The sequence below is a fragment of the Podarcis melisellensis genome (assembly GCF_964234715.1).
Source record: "Podarcis melisellensis genome assembly, chromosome: 2".
Classification (NCBI taxonomy): domain Eukaryota; kingdom Metazoa; phylum Chordata; class Lepidosauria; order Squamata; family Lacertidae; genus Podarcis; species Podarcis melisellensis.
In genome coordinates, this window is record NC_138529.1 from 2,755,190 (window position 1) to 2,777,988 (window position 22,799).

Consider the following 22,799-nt stretch of genomic DNA (forward strand, 5'->3'; position numbering starts at 1 on the left):
GCAACAGTGCACCTGTCCCAGCCTTCTCTATCTTGCTGCCCTCCAAACAACAACAACAATTTATTTATACCCTGTCCATCTGGCTAGGCTGCCCCACCCACTCTGGGCAGCTTCCAACACATATAAAAACATAATAAAACATCAAACATTAACAGCAACAATAACATTAATAGTCACAATAACTTTAAAATCAACAACTTATATCAAATAAAGCAATATTCAACAATCCATTAGAATCTAATGGTAAACAGTCTACCATTCTCCCCAAGCATTAGCCATGCTGGCTCAGGCTGATGAAGAGCTGTAGTCAAAAACACTGGGAAGACACAAGATTGGAGAAGGGTACTGTTAAGTCCACTGTTGCTTTGGCAGCAAGATTCTGCCCTCGGCCTGCAGTTAGCAATCACTACACCTAGAGATTCTGTGGTGGCAGCAGTGGCAGCCAAGAATTATTTTGCTGCAACTGGCTGGGCTGTCTGGTACTCATTGAGGAGCAGGGCAATCAAAAGGCTCTCTGGCTGGCTGCCCAGTATCTCATAGGGTTAGGAGTAAAATAAGACACTGTAACCCACACCTTGACTTCATGAATATGGTAGTTACTCAAAAGGAACATGGAATACATTTCTAGCCAGCCATTTCATTTTGCTTTTCTTAAACTCAAAAATGTTGCAGAGAGAGGTTTGGCCCTCTCCAAACAATGCAATTTCCCATCTGGGTTGATGCAACTCATACACCAAATGCAGGTCATCTGTGCCCTAAAAACTACTACTGCAGTCAAGGGAAGTATGTTAGTCGAGATAAGATTGTTGAGCTAGGAAAAACTAGAAAGTAAAGTGCTGCTCTATCACTCACCCTCAGTTCCCCCCACTAAAAGTCAATTTGAACCACAACGTTGCTACAGAGGTGTCATGTTGTTTCACAATCCCTTGAATGCTATAGAAAAGATTGGGTGCAAGAGTGCATCGCATACCACAACCCTGCAGTCCTTAAGTTCAAGTTTAATGTTTTATTATGTTTTTATATATGTTGGAGGCCACCCAGAGTTGCTGGAGCAACCGAGTCCAGAGAAATGAAATCTCTACACAGAAAACCAACATTTACCTGAAGCTGATTAACTGCCATGCTATTGCATAGACCAGGGGTCTGCAACCCGTGGCTCCGGAGCCACCACCTTTTACACCTTTGCCACTGCTCCAGGGCGGATACTAGCGAGGGGAGGCGCCCCGACACTCCCCACTGTGGCGGGCACTGTACTGGCTGTGACGTCGCATGGGGGCGGTGCGTGCGTTAGTCACACACCATCCCGACGTCACCTTCCCGCCCGCCCGCTACATTGTAAGGGTCATGTACACTGGTCACTGCATTAAAAGGGGGCATGTACGTTGGTCACTGTTTTGAAGGGGAGTGAAGAACACACACAAAAAAAAGGTAACTTGTTAATTTAACGTTTATTTCTATGAGGAGGAGTAATTCTGAGGGGTCAAGCAAAGAAATAATAAAAAAGTGACAAAAAAGTTATTTTTATAATGACGAGTTTTGCGTCTCCCAGTTTTTTTTTCCTTTGGAAACGGGTCCAAGTGGCTCTTTTTGTCTTAAAGATTGCAGACCCCTGGCATAGACCTTCAGATCAAACTTAAGCCCACTGCCGCTGTCCAAGGTGCTGCTCCAACTGTGATCCATTAGCAGCCCTTTCTGGCTTTATCAAAACATTTCATCTCACGCTCCCGTGGCTGGTGTGGTGGCTTTATTTTAAATTTGGGTGCAACACGCAGCATGTAACTCAGTGTTTAGGAGGGTAGATCCATTAGGGAAGACGACGGCACAAAGGCTTTTTATAGCTTTAATGTGCAGCTGTTCTCACAGAGCTGGCATGGGTTGGCAGTGTAAATTCTTAAAGCGGAAGGGAAATTTTGCTGCTGGGGGCATTTATGGGCTGGCTGAAACCAGATGCACTAATAAAACTTTTGGCAGGAAAAGCGAACAAGCTGTCTTGGGGGGGGCAGTGGGGAACTGATGGATGGAAGTGAAGGTGGAGAAATCCAAATGAGAAAGAAAACAATGCTTTGTAGCAGCTAGAGTCATGTGCCAGTTCTGGACTGCCCGAAGAGGAAGGGCTATCTTACTTGCAAGAGAGCTACAGCAAGGTGCCAGGTCTCCTTGGAAAGAGAAAACAACAGGAGATGCTTCTTGCATGGGACAAGTTGAAAGAGCTCAACTGTTTCTAAAAGGAGATATCTAAACCCTTGCCTACCTAGAAATGACGTTTCCACATTGGGGACCCTTTCCATAAGATGCATTTGGGTCAATTGTTATTACACATCAGTCAGGGGGTAAAGTTCCCCAACCATAATTAGAGCCAATCTCTCCCTTGTGAACTAGTTTATTTGTGTTATATTTTTAAACTTAATTATCAATAATAAAACACAGTGAGTGGCACTGTGGTCCAAACCACTGAGCCTAGGGCTTGCCAATCGGTAGGTCAGCGGTTCGAATCCTTGCAATGGGGTGAGCTCCCGTTGCTCTGTCCCTGCTCCTGAACCTAGCAGTTCGAAAGCATGTCAAAGTGCAAGTAGATAAATTGGTATCGCTCCAGCGGGAAGGTAAATGGTGTTTCTGTGTACTGCTCTGGTTCGCCAGAAGTGGCTTAGTCATGCTGGCCACATGACCCGGAAGCTGTACGCTGGCTCCCTCGGCCAATAAAACGAGATGAGCACCACAACCCCAGAGTCAGTCACGACTGGATCTAATGGTCAGGGGTCCCTTTACCTTTACCTTTACCAGTCTAACTAAACAGGGAAGGCTGGAAGTTGAAGGCTGCAAGCTGAATTTATTCCTCTTTGTTATTTTATTCTTCCCCAATGGGAAAATTGCACATGCTTGTTTAACAAAAGATCTAATTGTTTTAGAGGCAGAATCCTCTATGGTGGGAAGGTTTGCAAAGTTCCAGAAAATGTAGCAGCTTCTCAGTATCCAGAATGAGGTAAGCTGCTCTAAAAAAATGATAAACATAAGGTCAGCATGGTGCAGTTGTGTTGGAAAAGAATCAGGGATACCCAGTTTTAACTTCCTTTGTGCCTATAAAGCTATAGTGCCTATAGTGACCTTGGGCCATTATCTCTCAGCCTAATCAACCTTACAGGGTTCTGAAGAGTAGGTAGGACACTGTTGCTCTCCAGGCTGTCTCTCCACACAGTGGGCTGCTGGTGATTACGGAGAGCCAGCAGGAAAGAGTGAGGTGCAAGGAGCTTGGCTCAGTGTGGTGCATGGCAGGCTGTCCAATCTGACACTTCTGCTGCTGTGCACCACCAGGCCACACTTCCCGTGCCTTGCCCTTTCCCCCCCCCCTCCTTCTCAGTAAGCACCAGGGCTGCACCTCACCAGCCACTACTGATTGTTGCGAGGATAAAATGGGGATGGGGCATGTATGCTGCCCTGAGGTCCTCGGGGGGGGGGGGGAAAGGGTGAGACAGAAATGTAAAAAACAAAACAAAAAACTATAGTAACCAGTAAATTTCCCCCTATCGGCATTCTAATATGAATTATATATTGACAAACTAGAACTATGCCAGAATAGATCCACCAGAACCAAAACAGAATAGGCATGGGTTCAGGTATTACTTCTCCCTTACTACCATGCCTATTCTCAGATCAAGAGAAGAGGTCTTCTGTGTCGGTGACAACAAGAGACAGGGCCTTTTCAGGGTCTGCCTCAACACTTGGCCCATGAACTACCAGGTCCCCCACCCCCCCCGGCTATCTTACACAGTTTGATGGACACTTATTACAGTAGACCTTCGTCTGTTAAGTACTTGATCTTTCCCCCCCCTTTTTGAAATACTGTTGATTTTAAGAAGCAGAAAATTGTACAAACAGAAGAAGTCAAGAGCTGGAAGCATCTGCTTCAGCTATACACATGAAGTGGGTAGGAACAGTAACTAGAACAAAAGGTACCTTAGGTTTCCAAGGTTATGTTTTATCTGTGATCCCTGCCTCTGTTGCATTCTCCCCCCACCCCACATTTTTATTGAATGAGTTGTTATGATATTAAAGGATTGTAGTGCATGGGCACCAGGAGGACAGGAAAGAAATTTGTATATACTGTATGCTTCAGCCACAGGCAAATCGAAACAGAAGCCACACCAAACTGTTGAATGGGTTGACTCATTTTGTGCAACATGACATCATGGGGAAAAGGGGAGGAAAGGCTACCAGAGGAACTGCTAGCCCATTTTCTCCTCTATGTGAATTCTTCCACTTGCCTTCTTTAATGGGTCATAATAGTTCTGCTGACCAAGGCTTGTGCTGGCAGCTGATGGGCAAAAGGAGAGTTTCATTCCTGCTGGGATCTGCTTTGCCAGTGCATTCCCTGCAGGGAACTGGTGAGGCAGACTCCAGCAGCAAGCAAGATCAAACCCTCTGCTCAACACCTGGTGAGTGGTAGGTTCAATCCAGCTCAGTTTGGCTGCATACACCTGTTCACCTACTGGAAACAGGCATGCAAAGCCAAAGTGCAGTGTGGGGTTCTTTGCAAAAGGGCTTTCAAAGAGCCCCTCACTGCCCTTTGAAGTCCCAACAGTTGAGGTGTCAAAGTGCAACATTATCTAGCATTACCTGTCAAATTTGGCCCTTGAGGGATAAGAAGGTGAAGATCAGGCCAGAAGAGGTTACCCATCCCTGCTTTGGAACAAAAGCAGCCAAATATAGTCCCAGTGAGTTCAAGGGAGGCTACTGTATTAGATTAAATGAAGTTGTAATTTTTGCATGGAACACATGTGGGTGAAGAACACAGCTCACCCATATATTGGTATGCCTTTCAACCACCTCACTTATATAGCCCTAAGGTACCACCATCTCCTGGGATGTTCAGTTTAGCATTAATTAGGATGCAAGTTTAATTCAGTTCAAATTACTTTTCTAAAAGCATAGAAGCAAGCTCATTCAACAGTGAATTCAGCTTTAGCGTGAATACATTGAAGACATTCTGCACTTAATTTCTTGCTTGTAAAATTCACAGCTGTGTATTCAAGAAACAGATCATTATGTGGGAACAACTAATAATAATTGAGAATGCTTTCAAAGGATGTTTAAAATAAGCTAAAAATGTGTTCAGTGTGAAACAAGACTGCATTCAGAGGAACAGCACTGGAAATCTTCTAGTTTACTCAGAGAGTGTGTTTTGTTTTTGCTCCAGCAACATTATGCTTAGTGGCTTCTAGCCTCTGCATCCTACATGACAAAACATTTCAGACTTACTCCTTTAATGAAAGTCTACCATTGATGGCCACAGGAATCTAGACTGAAATCACAGCTTGTATTTTCAGGGCCAGTCCAAAGCCTACTGATTTCTGGGTTAGCTTTGGAAATGAACTGAAGTTGAGCATAACACAATCTTGAATATCTCTAGGCTCTGCACTGCCCACATATACAGCATATTTTATCCCCCTTTCCACACAATCATTGTCTCTGAAAGCAGCTCACACCATCAGTTTATGTTTATTTTTATTTCTTAAGGGAAAGACAGGACATCAATGTTTTTACAAAGTGGGGGCAAGACATACATGGGAAAAGAGTGAAGGAAATAGGTAGGGGAGGGGGAGATAGATCTTTACAGCCAGAATGAAGCATTAAGACAGAAATGGGCATTTATGTCCTGTAACGGCCAAGCTGAACTTTTCTTATTGGTGTTCTTTCTTCAATAGCAATTGGTGGCTCTTGTTTCATTGGCCAATGGATGTGGGGCAGAGAGTCCTTTCCCCCTTACTCCTGCACTCCTAGGGCAACTGGAGAAAAGCATTCTTTCTAGCAAGGCAAGGGGGAAAATCAAGCTTCCTACAGCTTCTCCTTTTCTGGTCAATGCAAGGGGCCAGAATGGCCTCCTGGGTGCCATGATGTTCTTCCTGGGAGACAGGCAGAGAAGCCTCCCAGTAGTCTTTGGTCCTCTGTGCTGATGGAAGAGACCAACACATGCTGCCCTTCAGCTCTGCAGCCCCCATTTCCCATGCCCATTTGCAGGGTATCACTGCCTCATCAGTATGCAAGAGGCTTGAAGCAGACAGGCTGAGGTGTAGCACTCTTGCCCAAGAAGCAGGGAGCAACATTCAGCCCTCAGCCCAAAAAAGGTTCCCGACCCTTGTTCTAAACCAAAACTTCCAAGCTGACTTCAATACAATGTGTTGACCATTCCTTCCAGCCAGCTAGCTCACTCTGCACTTCATAATCATTAATTTAAAATGAATGTAAATGTGTTTCTTAATAAAAAAATCAATGGAAGCTGAATTGCCTAAAGTGAATTCACTGTGGAATTAATGCAGTTTATTGGCATTCATGTTAACTCATCTGAATTCAAATTCATTCAGATTCAGAGTAGTTCCAGCTCTGTTTGAATTTGATGCTGCCCAGAGGAAGCGCATTTGAATCTGAATGTTCATCAGAATGAGCCAGTCCTAAAATGTGAAACACAGATTTTTGCTTCAGCTCCTGCAACAGATATGCTGTGTAACAATCCACCCCCATCGTTCTGCCCGGACGCTGAGGTCCAGCACCGAGGGCCTTCTGGCGGTTCCCTCATTGCGAGAAGCAAAGCTACAGGGTACCAGGCAGAGGGCCTGGCGGTTCCCTCATTGCGAGAAGCAAAGCTACAGGGTACCAGGCAGAGGGCCTGGCGGTTCCCTCATTGCAAAAAGCAAAGCTACAGGGTACCAGGCAGAGGGCCTGGCGGTTCCCTCATTGCAAAAAGCAAAGCTACAGGGTACCAGGCAGAGGGCCTTCTCGGTAGTGGCGCCTGCCCTGTGGAACGCCCTTCCAGCAGATGTCAAAGCGATAAATAACTACCTGACATTCAGAAGACATCTTAAGGCAGCCCTGTTCAGGGAAGTTTTTAATCTGTGATATTTTAGTGTATTTTTGGTTTCTATGGAAGCCGCCCAGAGTGGCTGGGGAAACCCAGCCAGATGGGCGGGGTACAAATAATAAATTATTATTATTATACCAGCTTGAACAGAATATTGGAGGGGGGGCGGGGAAGCCCTGACCCACATAATTGGCCACATGACACAGCACACACACCATTTGAATGGCAATGCCCATAAACTTTGCGGGGGCAGCCCCCTGAAATATTTTATTGGGGGACTGAAGGGCTCTCAGCCCCTAGGAGTTGGCTCCTGTAGTAACAGTTGTTTTCTATGATCCTTGACACTCAGCTGCTCTTCAGTAATATAGAAAGTTTGGCTGCTGATAATGGCCATCTCTAAAGCAGTCTTCACCAACCTGATGCCCTCCAGATGTTTTGGACTAAAAATCTCATCAGACCCAGACAGCCTATGATGGGAGTTGTTATCCAAAACATCTGGTGAAGGCTGCCCTAAAGTGTCAGATACAATACGATTAGGTACCTGCACCCCAAAGCCTGGGCTAAGACATAAGAAGACCCCAGCTGCATCAGACCTATGGCCCATCCAGTCTCACACCCTGTTCTCACAGTGGCCGACCAAATGCCTATAGGGGGAACCCGCAGGCAGGACCAGAGTGCAAGACCCTCTCCCCACTCACAGTTCCTCATAACTGGTATTCAGAGGCAAAGTGCCTCAACAGTAGAGGTAGAACATACTGTAGACAGATTCCCCAACCTGATGGTTAAGAATGGAAAACTATCCAAAAAACCAAAAGCTACCATGGGTCCAGGAACCAAAGTGGAAGAAACATCATTTAGACCAGAATTCAGAGCTCACTGTGTGGTCTTGAACACGTTAATATTTCAGGTAATGGAAGTCAGTATAGTGTAGTAGGCCAAAAGTCGAGAAATGTAAATATCTCTTTTCCTGATAATTCTCTACGTTTCCAGTCCTTTGCACACTTATCTGGGTATAATATGGGCATAATGAGCAGCCTTTATTATTTAAACTATCCATACTATGCTTTTCAGACTAATTCTATCCAAGTGGGATGTATATACAAATGTAACATTTTAAAAAAATTAAAAACCCTTTAAAAATCCTTAAAATACACAAGATCAAAAATGAGTGGAACACAGTAAAATGAAACAAAACAGCTAAGTCAATCATAAAACACTTTCTGTAGTAGTAGTAATAATAATAATGATGATGATGATGATGTTTTAAACACCATCTTAAAAAATGAAAAGAGAGAAAGCATGTCAGTGCCCCTCCAAAGAGAATTCCACAGCTGTGGTGTCACCACCGAGAAGACCCTTAGAATGTTGTTGTAACAAGATTTTTAAGTGAAGCACATTTAGCACTCTAAAATATTTACTGTTGTTTATTGGGAAAAGGTGAGGCCAGCCTAGCTCTTACATGGCTTACAATCAAAAACACCTATATATATCACAATCCTAGTCCAGTGGGATTTATTCCCACATAAATGTGTATAGAATTGCAGCCTGTTTATGTATTGATTAATTTATAGAATTCATATCCTTCACTTCCTCCCAAAGGAACCTTGGGTAGCAAACAAATTCACAATTGAAAAGCAATTGAAAATTGTAAAAGCAGAAACATTTTAAAAAAACAGTTCAAACATTCTAAAAGTAATTAATTAAAAACATCTAAAAGCAGTTACTGACTATTGGCCCACCTGCTGCATAAAACAGTATTGTCATGCAGAAGGTGCCGGGTTCAATCTCAGGCATCACCAGGTGGGACTGGGAGAGCCCCTGGAGAGCTGCTGCCAGTCAGTGTGGACAATACTCAGCCAGATGGAACCCCTGGCCTGGCTTGGTGGCTTCCTACATTAAACATCTAATCACTAGGACACACTTCTTGGAGGCACATTTCATTCTTACATAAAGCAAGGTTGGCTTTTAAGACTATTAAAGCCTAAGAGCTACAGCCCCACCCCTCCAAAGAGAAACCTATGCTGCTTGGGGCATTCCTCCTCCAAGGGGAATAAATTCATCTGAGTCTCTGCATCAGGAGCGACTGGATTCCATAGTTTTATGGGGGGCGGGGGGCTCCTTAGATCACACATGTGGTGTTCCAGCAATCATGACTTCACTTCAAAATGTGGTAAGTCACCCATGCTGCATTTAGAGAGCCTCCTGCACATGCTGCTGAGTGAAAGCCTGGCTTCTGACCCTTGACAGCACCACTGGCAAATGGATGAAGCATTCTCACCTGATACAGATATCAGGCAAAGGCCAGAGCAAGGGCTCACAAAGAGCTGTAGCAAGTAGCTTCTTTGCTGGGCTGGATCAGAGGAGAAAAATTATTTTTCCATGCAGCACACTCACCTACCCTAGCATACAATAAGTGAGCTGCTGCCAGAGTATCTCAAGGAACATTTATAAACATTTTAAAATAAATTTAAAAATTATTGATGCATCAAATGTGGGTTACAGAACCTCTCCAGTTCCTGCCGCTATGACTAGCTCCTCATTGCAGGAGGCAGGTTCCCACCCTTATTACATACATAGTTCCTGGCAGATACTGTCATGAATCACTGCAATAAGGTAGGCACTCAAAAACCACTTCGTAATTCATTAGAGAACATTCTGAAGCAGGCTATTCCAAACTAATTCCCCCCCTTCAAATATCAATGAATGGCTACCAGAAAGTAATGCTTTAATACTCATCAAAAATGACATGAAACTGTCATTAAAACAAAAACAAAAACATTTCTAAGGCTGTGATCTCAAGCACATTTACTGGGGATTTTTTTCCATCAAAATTAAAAGGGATCCATAGGAATAAAAGCTGCTTGAAACAGATAGACGTGACAAGGTCTGTATTGTCTTCAAAACTATTCATGCCCCTTGTTTAAATTTTTTAAAAACCTAACTGTTGATGTTGAAAAATAATATTTTGGCATTTTCGCTTTGACATTCTGGTATTGAATGTATGATTGCTTTGTTATTGCATTTTAATTTGTTATCATAAGGCCTGTTGCCTAGACCATTAATTTTATTTAGCTCATCTATCCTTTCATCATCTTTCTTTAAAAGAGAGAGAGAGAGAGAGAGAGAGAGAGAGAGAGAGAGAGAGAGAGAGAGAGAGAGAGAGAGAGAGAGAATGGACAATGTCACAGTCCACCATCTCGTAGCTCTGAGATGGTGCCTCTGAAAAAAATCAAGCCTAGATGTGGAAGGAGCTACAATTCTACAGGACAAGAGGATTAAATTCAAGCAACAAAGCATAATCAACAGTAGACTTCAGAACACAATCTTATCAACACAAAAAACTTGATTAAGCTTAAAAATCAGTTGGTTACTTGATTAAGAGTCAGATGATTACATTTATGTATTGACAAAGATTCGGTAGCTGCCTCTGACCATATTGAAACAAACAAGATAGTTTTCATCCTGGCTACTTGCAAGAAAACAAATCCCAACACTTCCATTCTCAGAAACAAAGGAAGGTTCCGTAATACAGAGCTGTGTTGTCTAACAGAACTGTCCACATTGTGGTAGTTCTGAATCCCTAAGCATGCAATGGTGCAGCAGCAAGGGAAGAGCATCAAACCTTTAGAACCATATTTTCATCAATAGCAGGGGATAGATGTCATCAGTTAGATTGAAAGGAAAGCTGGAAATTAACCTTATTGCACTCACAACTACAACTCCTTAACATTACAGGCTGAGATACAGTATATGCACCAGTTCATCACTAGGACAATGATATTATGATGGCTTTAATGCATAAACAGGCTATAAGAGATCTAGCAAAACACTAGTATCACTACAAGCATAGCTAAAGTGCAGACAGTCAGCTGTCAGCCACCAAATGATATTAAATCAAATAGTGGAGATGAAAGATACCATTCAACCCTAAATCAATACAGAATAACTGCTGTTCTCTTGCCTTCATATTACATCATTAACAGAAATCAGAATTTTTGTCCTCTTCCCCACCCCCACCTCTTCCACACGCCCTAGGATTACACTTTTACCACTTCCTCTTTCCCTGGCTCCAACTAACCAACCACTATAGATCTATAGAAGCAATTCATGAAAATAAAAAAGCATGGGGTTCAGTACTTCACTCCTAAGACTGCGAGAGAACTCATGTTTGAATGCTCTCACCCTCCTCAAAATGTACGAGGGAGAAGTCTAAGCTAGAACCATTTTTCCTCCCATGGAAAAGGAGTTCTGAATGCAAAGGAGCATTGAAGCACACCCAAAAACCCACCCATATATATTATGGTGGCCTAGGCCTATTGTGCAGAGGATGGAACAGTTCTATACCCTTTACAAGGTTTCAAGATCAGCTCCTTGGGGAAGCTCCACAGCAAGAGAAGAAAGATCCATAGCAAAGGAGCACCACTGAGCCTTCTTTCTTCAATGCACGCTTGCATAGTTCCAATTTTGCCATAGTCAGTAAGCAAGAGGCTAAGAAGCTGCTCTAGAATGAAAACAGAGCACTTCCACATGCAACACAGAAAACACCTTTGAATCGCTCACTATTTCTGTGAGCATGTGAATGGTAGATCCATCAAATGCAGAAGAACACACCAGTCGTTTGTTTGCTTGTTTGTTTGATCCGTCACATTCTAGAAGACCATAGAAGTTTTACAACCACATTATACACATGTGAAAGACAATGGACAATTTTGATCAGAGTGAGGTTCGAGATGCAGTGCCAAAGCAATAAGAACCAGCACTACTTGAACTGACAAATGTGTACAGTGGTACCTCGGGTTACATACGCTTCAGGTTACAGACTCCGCTAACCCAGAAATACTGCTTCAGGTTAAGAACTTTGCTTCAGGATGAGAACAGAAATCGTGCTCCGGCAGCGCGGCAGCAGCAAGAGGCCCTATTAGCTAAAGTGGTGCTTCAGGTTAAGAACAGTTTCAGGTTAAGAACGGAGCTCCGGAACGAATTAAGTACTTAACCCGAGGTACCACTGTATTTTACAATGGAAGTGGGGGACATGAATGTCACATCTCAGTCTTGACTTAGTTGAAGTCAGATCCATGTAGGCAGGAAGGAAACATCAGGAGATGGACATTTTAAGTGGGTAGATTAGCTGCAGCCTACAGAGATGGAATGCAGTTGGGGGGGGGGGGGCTTGCCAGTTGCCATAGAAGCTCCTTGGCAGAAATTCCTACATTCACTTGCTCCCAAACATTCATTTGCCACTTGCCAAATTCCACACACACTCAATAAAGAGTCTTTTCTTTTTCACAACATCTACAGCCTTGCATACTTGCATACATGTCTTAATACCTGACATGTTCAATGTTGGGGGGGGGGCTTCCTTCTCCCAGCCCCTACATTTTGGGACAAGTGGAAAACTCATGTGCAACTGGCCCTACTAAATCCTACCCATCCCTTTCACAGAAGTGAGCAGGAATTGTGATCCCACTTCTTATTAAGATTACATTTTCCTTAATTAAGTGGACATTTTACAACTTACTTTTCACAGGTAATTATTTTGCCATGCTGGGCAACTGCATTCACACACTTATCACCTCTGCTAAAAACCAATAAATCTGTAACAAAAAATAATGGAGCTCTGGAAACAGGAAGTCCACATGTACACACATAATCCCATGATCAATGTTTCCAGACTGGTCTTGCCTGCCGTGCCATTAAGCAATAATCACTAGAGGGACTTCAGCACAGGATCCAGCTCCACTAATAATTCTATCTCAACGAATTAGTAGCTGAGCTGTGAGGGAGTCATTCTAATCGGTGCCAGTCCTTCAACTCCCTAATCTCTCCAGAGAAACATGCCCAGTCCCAGACAACAAACCTGTTACTCCAATCAACAGCTCCTTTATGAATATGAAAGAAGTCCTTTGTATGGATGTGTTTTAAAGATCATTCCAGCACTGCACTGATTTATGCAGGGAAAGGCAGCTTCAGGTTCGGGACATAGAATTTTTCTGCCAGGTTGAAAATGGGACACAAAGCTAGGGAAAATTTACTCATGCACGCGCGCGCATAGACACAGAGAGGGAGAGACAGACAGACAGAGACAGATGCAGACAGTCTTGTGGAAGCGTAGACTAGCACATTTATTGTAAGACAAATTTCCCTGGAGAACTGTCCATCAAATGCGTCAGAAAATTCCAGGCAACGGAAGGCTTGATCGCATCAAAGAATAAGACATTTACTCCCCCACCCCACCCCGCGGTACTAACATCTGCTCTATGCAGGAATTTGTATCTACACATTTGCTAGACACTATTTAAGCTGACACCTATACCCCGCCCCGCCCCCGGATTTCTAAAAATGACTGTGTAGTTTAGAAAAGAAAAAGATTGTCCCAGCCCAGCTGCAAGAACATTCCCCTTCGCCGCAGGAACCTGAGAGGGGGACCAATATTTTCTTCCCGCACATACCCAAGAAACCCTGCAGAATCCACGACCCACGGGCTCTTCTGAACCAACTCTTCCCCCTTCTCATACACAAAGCAAGCGCTTCTCCTTTAAGAAAGGAGGAAAGTTTTCTAGTAGTAGAGAAATCTACTCAGACAAGCGTGAAAGGAATGGGGGCGGGAAGAAAAGGGGGGGAAAAAGAAGAGTCCTTCTTTCTCCAGATTTAGCGTAAATACGGTAATCAAGCCAAATTAACCCCAAGGTGGACGTAAGGAAGCTACAGCGCCTTTGGAGTAAGTGCGGATGCTGGCGGCATCCTGGGACGATCTCGAGCTGAAGATCGTCGGTGCACCCGAAAGCGGCCAGGCTACAAGCCTGGGAGGGACAGAGGGAGAAATTCGTCGCAGCTACCGCGATGCCGAAGCCCCAGTTTGGCTAAGGGGGAAGGGGGCTCTCCCTTTCCACTCAAGAAAGGAGCAGGGAACACCAAGGAGCCACAGAAGGTGTCATCTAGCCAGGATCTGGAGGGGGGCTGTTGAAAGGGGGGCGAAAAATTGCCTTGCCATCCTCCACTCCCCACGGTCAGGGGGAAGCGTCGTGGATGGGGTGGGGTGGATCTGGAGGAATAAACAAACACTTGAAGGAGCTGCGGGGCGGAGGAAAGAGCAAGCCAACCGTGGTCTGAGAGGAGCGGAAAGCGGGAGAAGATCGGTCTCCAGTGGATAAGAGACTCTAGCGGCCCAAGCTGCAGCAAAGGCACGCAAGGCAGAAATCACGCAACCCTAGGCAGGATCATGCAAAGCGCGTTGGTTGAAGGAAATCTGGGTGTCTGCCCGAGCCCTTCAGTCCGCCCACGCGAGCCGAATCTCCCGCGCGGAAACGTCCGGTGTCTTGAGCCCATCGGTGACTGGCATCCAGATAGGGATCCTGGAGGCCAGGGCGGGGAGGAGGTCCAGGTCACCCGGCGAAAGACTCGTTGGAAAGGCTGGAGTGTGGGTGTGACTGAACAGCGTCCGTCCAGGCACTCCCCACCCCCTCAAAAATCTGCTGGTAAATAAGTTCTCTCTCCAGGGTTACACACACACACACACACACACACACACACACACACACACACGCCCCGCGTCAGCACACTCGGAAGCAGGGATGGCTGGCCTAGAAAAACTAGTAGACGCCCAACGCGGGATGGCAAGGGCTGGGGAGAAACGGGGACCCCGGCGCCTGGAAAGCTCTTCCGCGACGCGCGCCTTCCTCGCGGTGGATAGAAGCTCCTTGCCGAGTAAACAGACGGGCGAGCGCGGAGCTGGCGGCTTTGTAGCTTATCGCAGCTCGTCGGGAGGGAGGAGAGGGACCCTCGCGAAAGCCTCGTCGGACGGGGTGGGGGTGACAGAGTCCCGCAATGGCAGTGCGCCCGTGCCCCGCCTCCCCGCCCGCTTTGCACAACTAGATGAACTGGGACCCTCGACCCTCCAAGCCGGCCTCCTTATGGAGCTGCAAAGGCGCTAAGGGAGGCCCGCCGGGCTCCCGGGAAACGCGCGTTGGCAGCCTCGAAGGGGCGGCCGTGGGGCAGGCGAAGAAGAGGCGGACTCACGCTTCTCTCGGAAGTGCCGGCCTGGGAGATGGTGCCGTTGAGCCCCACGAGCGACGGCAGCGTCTGGGACATCCAATTGGTGACCATGGCCATGGTGCTGAGCACGGCGCCGATCTTGAGCAGCGGCACGGTCATGTCGCCCCCTGCCTCATGCCCCTCGCCCTCCGGCGAAGCCCGCGGCGCAGCCCGCCTCCCGGCTCATCTGCCCCGTCGGGGACGCGCCGGCCTCCACCCCGCTCTCCCTTCCTGGCTGGGCCGCGTCTCCGTCTGCCGAGGCGAAGGCGAGGAAGCAGCCGAGAAGCGGGGCGCTTCGCGCGCCCCTCCTTATAACAGCCCCGGCCTCTCGCAGCCGCTCTGACGTCACGCCGCCACTGGCCACAGGCCGGCTCAGCGGGGGGGGGGCGCCCAGCGCAAATTAAAGGGAGGGTGCGCGTGGCTGGGGGCGGCGTGGGTGTAATTAGGCTTGAGGCTTGCACTTGGGGTTGCAGCCAGCTCCTGAGCCAAGAGGAACTGCCCTCCTGCGCGCGCTTACTTCGGAGGAAACCTCCACCGAATGCACGCAAGTCATGCAAGTCATGTGCAAGTCATGCAATAGGAGCGGGATGCCTGAAAAAAAGCGCAGCTCACAGAATAATAGGGCAGGGCGGATAATCCGATTTCAGGATAATCCGCTCTCACCCCAACTACTGCGCCAAACTAGCGCACTTCATTGCTCACTGGACAGGGTTTCCCCCTCTTCTCAGTTTGCAGACTCCACCACCTGCCTCCCTGCAAGGAATTATGGAGCTTCTCTCAGGCTGCGGCGGTGGGGCTGGGGCTGGATTAAATTAAACCTGCCTTCCTCTCCCGCGGTCGCTGCATATTACTCAAATAAGCGTTCCAAGTTCCAACTAAACTTTCCAGAAAAGTAGCAGTCTGTGGTAGCCAAGACAGCAAAAACTCTTGTGGCCCAAGAGACCACCTAAGGAAGAGCGCAGACGACGCGAACTCTAGCCGCCTGCCCATCTGCTCAACCAGCGCTCTTGCTGGCGTCAGCCTCCCCTTCAGGGGTTCATCCGCCTGCTCATCATCTTCAAAGGCGATATGCTAGGCCGCCGTCTGCCAGCAGCCCCCCTCTGCAGCCTACCTGGAACAGACGCAGGTTAGTATCTGCAAAAAATGGACAGGTCTGATAGCAGAAAGGGAAACCATTTCAACCTACCAGAGCACTCCGCAGCTGACCTTAAGGAGGCCAGGCTTGAGCAAAGGCACTTAACAGTACTTCGAAGGGAAACTCCAGTGGGGAACTGCTGAATTACAATTGATCCAGCAATTCAATCGTGTCACCTGTGGCCTGAATCAAGATTACAGCTGTTGTTGCTGTTGTTGTTGCTTTTATTAGGCTACATGTGTTAATTATCTTACCAATGCCAGGAAGCTTCGGTCACCACCATTGCTACTTTGCTAAGTGGGGTCACGGCAACTACGGTAATGTCTTTTCAGGGAATCATCACGGTCTGCTCATTTCACTTTCTCCACCCCTTTCGAAACCTATTCCTCTACATTCTTACAGCATGTAACTGCACAGTTGACAAGCTGGAACATGTGCTGAGGAGGGCAACCAAGATGGCCGATGGTCTGACAACCAAGTCTTAGGAGTCTTACAAGAAAGGAGATTCCGACTAAACATCAGGAAGAACTACCTGATAGTAAGAGCCATTTGACAATGGAGCTGTTTGACAGCAGGGGGTTGTGGTCTTTCCTTCCTTGGAGATTCTTAAGCAAAGGTTGGATGGTCATTTGTCGTGGATGCTTTCATGGGTGCAGCGGGGGGGGGAGCAGGGGGGAGCTGCCCCCCTCCTAGATCAAGTAAAACAATAGAAATACTTAACTGACCAGTCATCTTGGTTCTGCCCTAACAAAAGTCCTGCCCCCCCAAAGTCCTGCCCCCCACTAACAAAAATCCTAGCTATGTCCATGGATGCTTTAGCTGAGATTCCTGCATTTCAAGGGGTTGGACTAGATGACCCTTGGGGTCCCTTCCAACTCTACAATTCTATGATTTTCATGAGATAGACAACAACAATTCCCACTATTACCACTATATGTATAATACATATGCTTGCCAGCTCAATATTATGCTTTCTGTATACAGTGAAGTGGGCTCTTGTCCACCAAAGCATATGCCATAATAAATGTCTTCCTTGTTGTCTTCCCAATAGTGTCAATTTCAAACATCAGAGATGCCCCGGCTCCACTTTTGCCAATGCTACTTCCATCACAAAAAATGATTCTCCCTGCTACTGTATCTTGAGATCTCCCTGACAGTGCTATGCATGTTTACAGAGCAAGCCCCATTGGACTCAGTACATAGGGTGTAGACTGCAATACTATGCCCAGTTACAAGCCCGTGTAGCCAAGTGGTTAAATGGGTCTGTGTCCATTGAACAAAGTGGGGCTTGCTTGTGAGTATCTGCAGCTGCATAATTCCAAATTTCTCTCATGGAGGGGCTATTACTCAGTGGTACAGCATGAGATTTGCATGGCCAAGGTCTGAGGTTCAGACAGGTTCCTATCTGAAATCCTGGAGTCCCACTTCAAGTCAGTGTTGACAACACTGAGCAAAGACAGACGGAGGGAGAAAGGTTGTTTTCTGCTGCTCCAGAGAAGCGGACACGGAGCAATGGATCCAAACTACAAGAAAGAAGATTCCACCTAAACATTAGGAAGAACTTCCTGACAGTAAGAGCTGTTCGACAGTGGAATTTGCTGCCAAGGAGTGTGGTGGAGTCTCCTTCTTTGGAGGTCTTTAAGCAGAGGCTTGACAACCATATGTCAGGAGTGCTCTGATGGTGTTTCCTGCTTGGCAGGGGGTTGGACTCGATGGCCCTTGTGGTCTCTTCCAACTCTATGATTCTATGATTCTATAATGGTCTGTTTTAGTACAAGGCATTGTCCTCAATTCAGAAAGATGCAATTCAGAATAACTGCACAAAAGGTTGCACATTTTCTACACACACAAACACCTGTATACTTGGGTTAGGCATCCAGTAGTAGGCTAGGGCAGGGATAGCCAATGATGCCCTCCAGATGTTGTCAAGAATGATGAGAGTTGGAGTCCAGCAAGAAGTCAACAACATCTGAAGGACACTACACTGGTTACCCCTTAGGGCAGGAATCCTCAAACTCGGCCCCCAGCTGTTTTGGGACTATAATTCCCATCATCCCTGACCACTGGTCTTGTTAGCTAGGGATGATGGGGGTTGTAGTCCCAAAACAGCTGGAGGGCCAAGTTTGGGGATGCCTGCCTTAGGGTGTGGGAGTTGTTTGCTGCCTGGTTTGGTTTTTACTGTTGCATCAATATAGCACAGGTGCTCTGCTTTTGCTGCTTTTATCTGCCCCACGATTTGATATTGATGGAGGCAAAGATTTTAGTCTTGGAGGATTCTTTCTTTTACTAGCCATGCAATTCAGCCAAAGTCAAATCCTTACAAGCCTGCAATCTTATACCTACTCAGTGGGGCTTGCTTCTGAGTAGAAATGCATAAGATTGCATTGAAAGTCACTGGTTTCATTGGGAAAAGTAAACGTGCTCAATGTTGCAATCCTGTGCAACTTCCTAAAAAACAACATTGTAGGGCTTATTTCAAAGTAAACATGTACAGAATCAGGCCTTACATCTTCCCCCATCGAAATCAACTGGACAACCAGTTGTTATAATCTGCTTTATAATTTGGGGGTGCAATATTTGCTATTATATATCTGTGTAAGTCACACATACAGTCATTTCATGAAAAAAATGTATATCTGTTTGTAATTATTCAGGGGCAACTGGAAGCATCCTTTGTCAGTGATGTGGTGTTTTAGCACTAAACCAGGTGTAAAAAGCAATATCTACAAGCAAGGAGCATTGAAAAAGATCCATCTGCATTGATTGTGCTTCCTATGCTATGATTTTGTCCAATTTGCCAGATAGACCAGCTAGTATTTCTGTAGAGATTAGATGTATTATGTTGGTGCACTGAGCTATAACACAATCTTTTTGCAGATTTAAAGTAGAAATGGCTAACTTCCGTATGCTTATGAAATACTATATTTTACAAACCAGTCTTCCCAAACCTCCCGATATTTTGGACTATAACTCCCTAGTTAACATGACCAGTGGCCAGGGAGCATGGGAGCTGTAGTTCAACAACACCCACAGGGCAGCAGGAAGCTTGCTCGTGATAGTGGGTCATAGTGATGTCCTCATTGATAATGAAGATGGGGCCATCTAGCAGAACGAGTTATGGACCACATGTGCCCAAGCATAGCCATAGCATTATGCACAGCTATGCCCAAGAAGGAGAGATACAGTGCTAATACCTAGACTGAAAACATTTCCCTCACCTTTTCCAACAAGTGGAGCTAGGCATCCCCCACCTTTTTAAAAAGCAAAAAACAAAACATAAATTGATTCAAATGTGGTTGAGTCCATCAGCTTTGGCCACCTCTGTCTTAAGAATCTGGGCTATTGCAGATGTATTCTGCTTCTGCGGCGATCACTCGTAGCTGAGTAAGATTGTCTTCCATAAACATGGTTTTAAAAGTGAGTCCGTAAGTGACTGTGGAGGCCAATTCTGGATCCACAAGTCCATCCACAGTGGGAACATTGGTTTCCAGGTGGGAGTTAATCACAGTGTGGATTGGCCAAGCGTGCCTTTCTCTTAGCGTGTTTCTCCCTTGCGTCCTGAGTTTGAGTGTCTTCAAAGCCCATGACACCTGGAGACTAGGTAAAGGTTGGTCTCCAACTGGAGCACTCACAGGCCAGTGTTTCCCAGTTGTCAGTGTTTATATTACATTTTTTTTTTTTTAGATTTGCCTTGAGACAGTCTTTAAACCTCTTTTGTTGAGCATTACATTTTCCATTTTTACGTTCAGAATAGAGTAGTTGCTTTGGAAGACAATAATCAGGCATCTGCGCATGACCAGTCCAACAAAGTTGATGTTGAAGAATCATTGCTTCAACACTGGTGATCTTTGCTTCTTCCAATACACTGGCATTAGTTTGCCTATCTTCCAAAGTGATGTGTAAAAATTTTCGGAGACACCATTCATGAAATCTTTCCAGGAGTTGGAGCTGTCGTTTATAAGTGGTCCATGTTTCACAAGCATACAGTAAGGTGGTAGTACAATAGCTTTGTAAACAAGCATTTTGGTTTCCCTGTGAATGTCCTGGTCCTCAAACACTCTGCACTTCAATTGGGAGAAAGCCTCACTCACAGAGCTCAGGCAATGCTGGATTTCGGCATCAATGTTGGCCCTTGTAGAAAGATAACTGCCTGCAACATGTTCTTAACCCAATAATAGTATATTAGTGGTGGATTGATTCTGTTCTATTAGTGCTGCGATGCTACACTGTTATGGGAGGTGCTATAGTGCAACAAATGTTGGAACAAAAAAACAACCTCAGAACATTTGCGGTATGGAAAGTTATGGGATTTCAGCAGGAAGTTACACTGACTGGAAATGGAGCAGACTGATTTTCAAATGATAGATGAAGAAGTGTGGAGGAGAGGCAGGATCATGGCAACAGAGTGTGAAGGAGGGATGGGCGAGGTCATGGTGGCAGGCCCCACCCTACCAAAATGAGTGTTCAACTGAATATTAGAACTAGGCGGGCCAACTCCTAGGGGCAGAGATGTCTTGGCCCCCCTCAATATCTGCTGGCAGGGGGCTGGGCCCCCATGATGATGAGGGAGTGGAGGAAGCTGAGCATGATGTGGTTCAGTGGCTGGCTCCTCCTGAGCGCAAGAGAGGAATCTACGTCATGCTGACTTCTGCCCTTGACCTCCTCCCAACGATGCTATGTTGTGCATCCATTGCACACATGACATCACACCAGTTACAGATAGGTAGCCGTGTTGGTCTGCCATAGTCAAAACAAAAAAAATTCCTTCCAGTAGCACCTTAAAGACCAACTAAGTTAGTTCTTGGTATGAGCTTTCGTGTGCATGCACACTTCTTCAGATACACATGTTGTTGTATCTGAAGAAGTGTGCATGCACACGAAAGCTCATACCAAGAACTAACTTAGTTGGTCTTTAAGGTGCTACTGGAAGGAATTTTTTTGTTATGACATCACACGTGTGCACCGTGCACCCCCCCCATTTTGGGCACAAGACAGCACCTCTGGTTAGAACATAGCCTATGCAGGTATGACTATATGCATGTAGAGCTGTCTCCACATAATAAGGAAACATGGATCATACAGACAAAGGTTATATTTGCAGTTCAAATAAGCATGCAGGCTGATTTAACAATCCTGCTTACTCACACTCACTCCTTATGACTCCAGCCTACGGACATGTGAGCAAGGCTAGACCTGAAATGAGAATGATGTGAAATAAACTTAGGAAGATGTTGAAGGGTTTGGAATGCGGGGTGGGAGGAAAGACACACATCTGGCCAATCAAAACTTTTCTCCAAGTGCCACCAACTTAGGTGTGAATGTAAGGGACAGGGAGTCAGAACACAGCAGTGTGGAAGGGAGCCTTGATCAGCGGCGTAGCGTGGGTTGTCAGCAACCGGGGCAAGGCAAGTAATTTGTGCCCCCTAACCCAGGGCAAGGCAAGTAATTTGCACCCCTAACCCCTAACCTTCCACTGCTGCCAGCTTCTTCTTGCTGCTGTCTGGGCTGGGGTATTTACGGTAAGGTAGCCATGGCGGCGGCGGGTCCGTGTCAGGTGATCTGAGGTGAGTTGCCGCTGGCGCTGCCACCCAAACAACGCCGCTTGCCCGGAGGAGGAGGGCAGAGAGGCGAGGAAAATGCAACATGGCCCAGGAGCTGCAGCAGCAGCTGCGGCGGTGGGGCTGTGAGGAGGGGCTGCCTGGTGCGCCCTCCGCGGCCCTGACGCGCGTGGACTGCGGCGAGCGCTGAGAGCCGCTGCCTGCCGGATGCCTTCAGCCCGGACGCGCGCACAGCTCATCGGTTCCGCGAGACATGGGGCTCTGCTACAGCCTGCGCCCGAGGCTCTTCAGCAACTCCGGAGGTGGCGAGCGCCCCCCCCCCCCAGATGTTGCGCCCGGTGTGAACGGCTCCCCTGCACCCCCCACGCTATGCCACTGGCCTTGATTAGTCTTAAAGGAACATTCCCCAGTCTATTAGACAAAGCTCATAATCTTGGTGTAGGAGAACAATCCTCTGCAGAAATGCTGGTGAGAGGGTGCATGCACAACAATTGGGAAGTGATGGTGTTAGATGCCACCAACTCAAGGCAAACCACTGACATACAGCTGGAGCATTAGAAGTTGCCTTTTGCTGATTCAGAGCATTGGCCTACTAGGCTTATCAGGGATGGGGAATCTGTGGCATTCCAGATGTTGTTGAACTACAGGTACCATCGGACTACAGCTACCATAAGCATTAGCCCTGCTGGCCAGGGCTGCGGAGGAGTTGAAGTCTAACAACCTCCGGAAGGTTCCATAGTGACTGCCCGTGATCTACACTGACTGACAGAGGCTCTCCATCATTTTGGACATGAGTTTTTCCCAGCCCAAAGTGGAGATGTGAGGGATTGAATTTGGGTCCTTCTAAATGCAAAGTGTTTGCTCTGCCATGAATTAATGTCCCTTCCCCAGCTGGCTACAGCTCTTTGGGTTCTCAGGCACAGTTCTTTCCCAGTCCAGCTGTAATCTTTCACCTGGAGATGCAAGATAATGAACATTAGACTTTATCACGAAATGCATGTGCACTGCCGTTGAGCTTTGACCCATCAGAGAATGGGAAAGTATATGCCATTCTCATAGATTTATGAACACAAGAAGGTGAGATAATTCCACAACATGAAGTTGTGGGTTCTCAATGAAAATCACTGAGAAAGAGGCACATTTTCCAGTACTATTTAAATGTTTGCGTAAATCAGTGAGCCCTAGTTGAAGGATAAAGTAAAACAGGCTTAGATTTAAAAACTAC

At 46.4% G+C, this 22,799-nt stretch overlaps 1 protein-coding gene across 3 annotated transcripts in view; it reads right to left on the reverse strand.

Moving 5' to 3' along the window:
- Positions 1-22,799, reverse strand: part of OLFM2 (olfactomedin 2) — a 186,579-nt gene that overhangs the window by 119,496 nt on the left and 44,284 nt on the right. The window contains exon 1 of one of the 3 annotated variants that reach the window (XM_081898146.1): positions 14,867-15,231. The exons of 1 other annotated variant lie outside the window; for it this stretch is intronic. In XM_081898146.1, the coding sequence (XP_081754272.1) occupies positions 14,867-15,001 (135 nt within the window). In that variant the 5' untranslated portion in view covers positions 15,002-15,231. Of the gene's footprint in view, positions 1-14,866; positions 15,232-22,799 lie in introns of those variants that run through there. One more of the 3 variants, XM_081898147.1, reaches the window with a different exon arrangement.